The sequence below is a fragment of the Eimeria mitis genome, genomic scaffold (genome assembly GCF_000499745.2).
Source record: "Eimeria mitis Houghton genomic scaffold, Emh_scaff6502, whole genome shotgun sequence".
Taxonomy (NCBI): domain Eukaryota; phylum Apicomplexa; class Conoidasida; order Eucoccidiorida; family Eimeriidae; genus Eimeria; species Eimeria mitis.
In genome coordinates, this window is record NW_013574660.1 from 503 (window position 1) to 1,421 (window position 919).

The following is a 919-nucleotide window of genomic DNA, read 5'->3' on the forward strand; positions in this document are numbered from 1 at the left end:
CGGTGGAGACACTAACACGAAGAAACAAACAATTCCTCCACTGTCTCCGAGGCCTCGCCTCTCTTGGCCCCTTCAGCCACTGCATGCATTGCATTGCATGCTTTGTCCTTTCAAGTGGCTGCAGGACTTCAACGCAAATTTTTTTTTTTTGCATGCAGCTTGTGGAGAGAAGGGGAGCAGTGTTGTTCGGGGCTGCCAAGCCCGCAGCAATATACGCAGCGCCCCACACACATACACAAACACGAACACACACACACACACACACACACACACACACACACACACACAAGCACAAGCGCGTGCACACATCAGTTCATGCATGCATACGTACTTGGTTGCATGCATGCATGGGCTCGCGCGTGCGGTTTGGCTTTAGTTGGTAGGTTATAAGACAGCCCCACCGGGTGCCTCGGTCCTGGTGTTGGCTGCTCCGTGGAGTTTCCTTTGAAGCTGCATGCAACTGTGTTATTTTGGGGTCTGTCTCAGGTGTCTAGACAGTGCAGACGCCTATCAAGAGCTGCTGACGCCCTCATTTCCTCTGGAGTGGGGGAAGTTGCTGTGCACCTGGAAGGCGGGGGAGGCCCCGGGTACCACAGGCGACCCTGGGGCCCTCGGGGCCCCTGGCCGGCTTCGGCTTTGCTGCTCGTCATCTCTCCTTGCAACAGAGATAACGCGTCTGGGTTTGCAGGCGCGGGGAGGCATAGACAGTTGGGGTGATGAGATAGCACTGGGCACCACCGTGTCCAAGCAACAGCAACTGCTGCTGCTGCACCTGCTGCTGCAGTGGCACGCTGACGTACAGCGCAGCACACAGCCACCGCTTCAGCTGGAGCAGGCCCCACAGGCAGAAGATAAGCCCCAAGAAGCCCCCGCATGCAGTCGCCGGAGCTCGCCGCTGCAAGTCCTCTTGAGGTGAGCC

General features: G+C 57.7%; 1 protein-coding gene across 1 annotated transcript in view; it reads left to right on the top strand.

Annotated features, from left to right (window-relative positions):
- The window catches only part of EMH_0087830 (uncharacterized protein), a gene marked incomplete at both ends in the record, with an annotated part of 2,750 nt that overhangs the window by 443 nt on the left and 1,388 nt on the right, over positions 1–919 (top strand). The window contains one exon of the mRNA XM_013501213.1: positions 487–912. Coding sequence (XP_013356667.1) covers positions 487–912 — 426 coding nt within the window. The remainder of the gene's footprint in view (positions 1–486; positions 913–919) is intronic.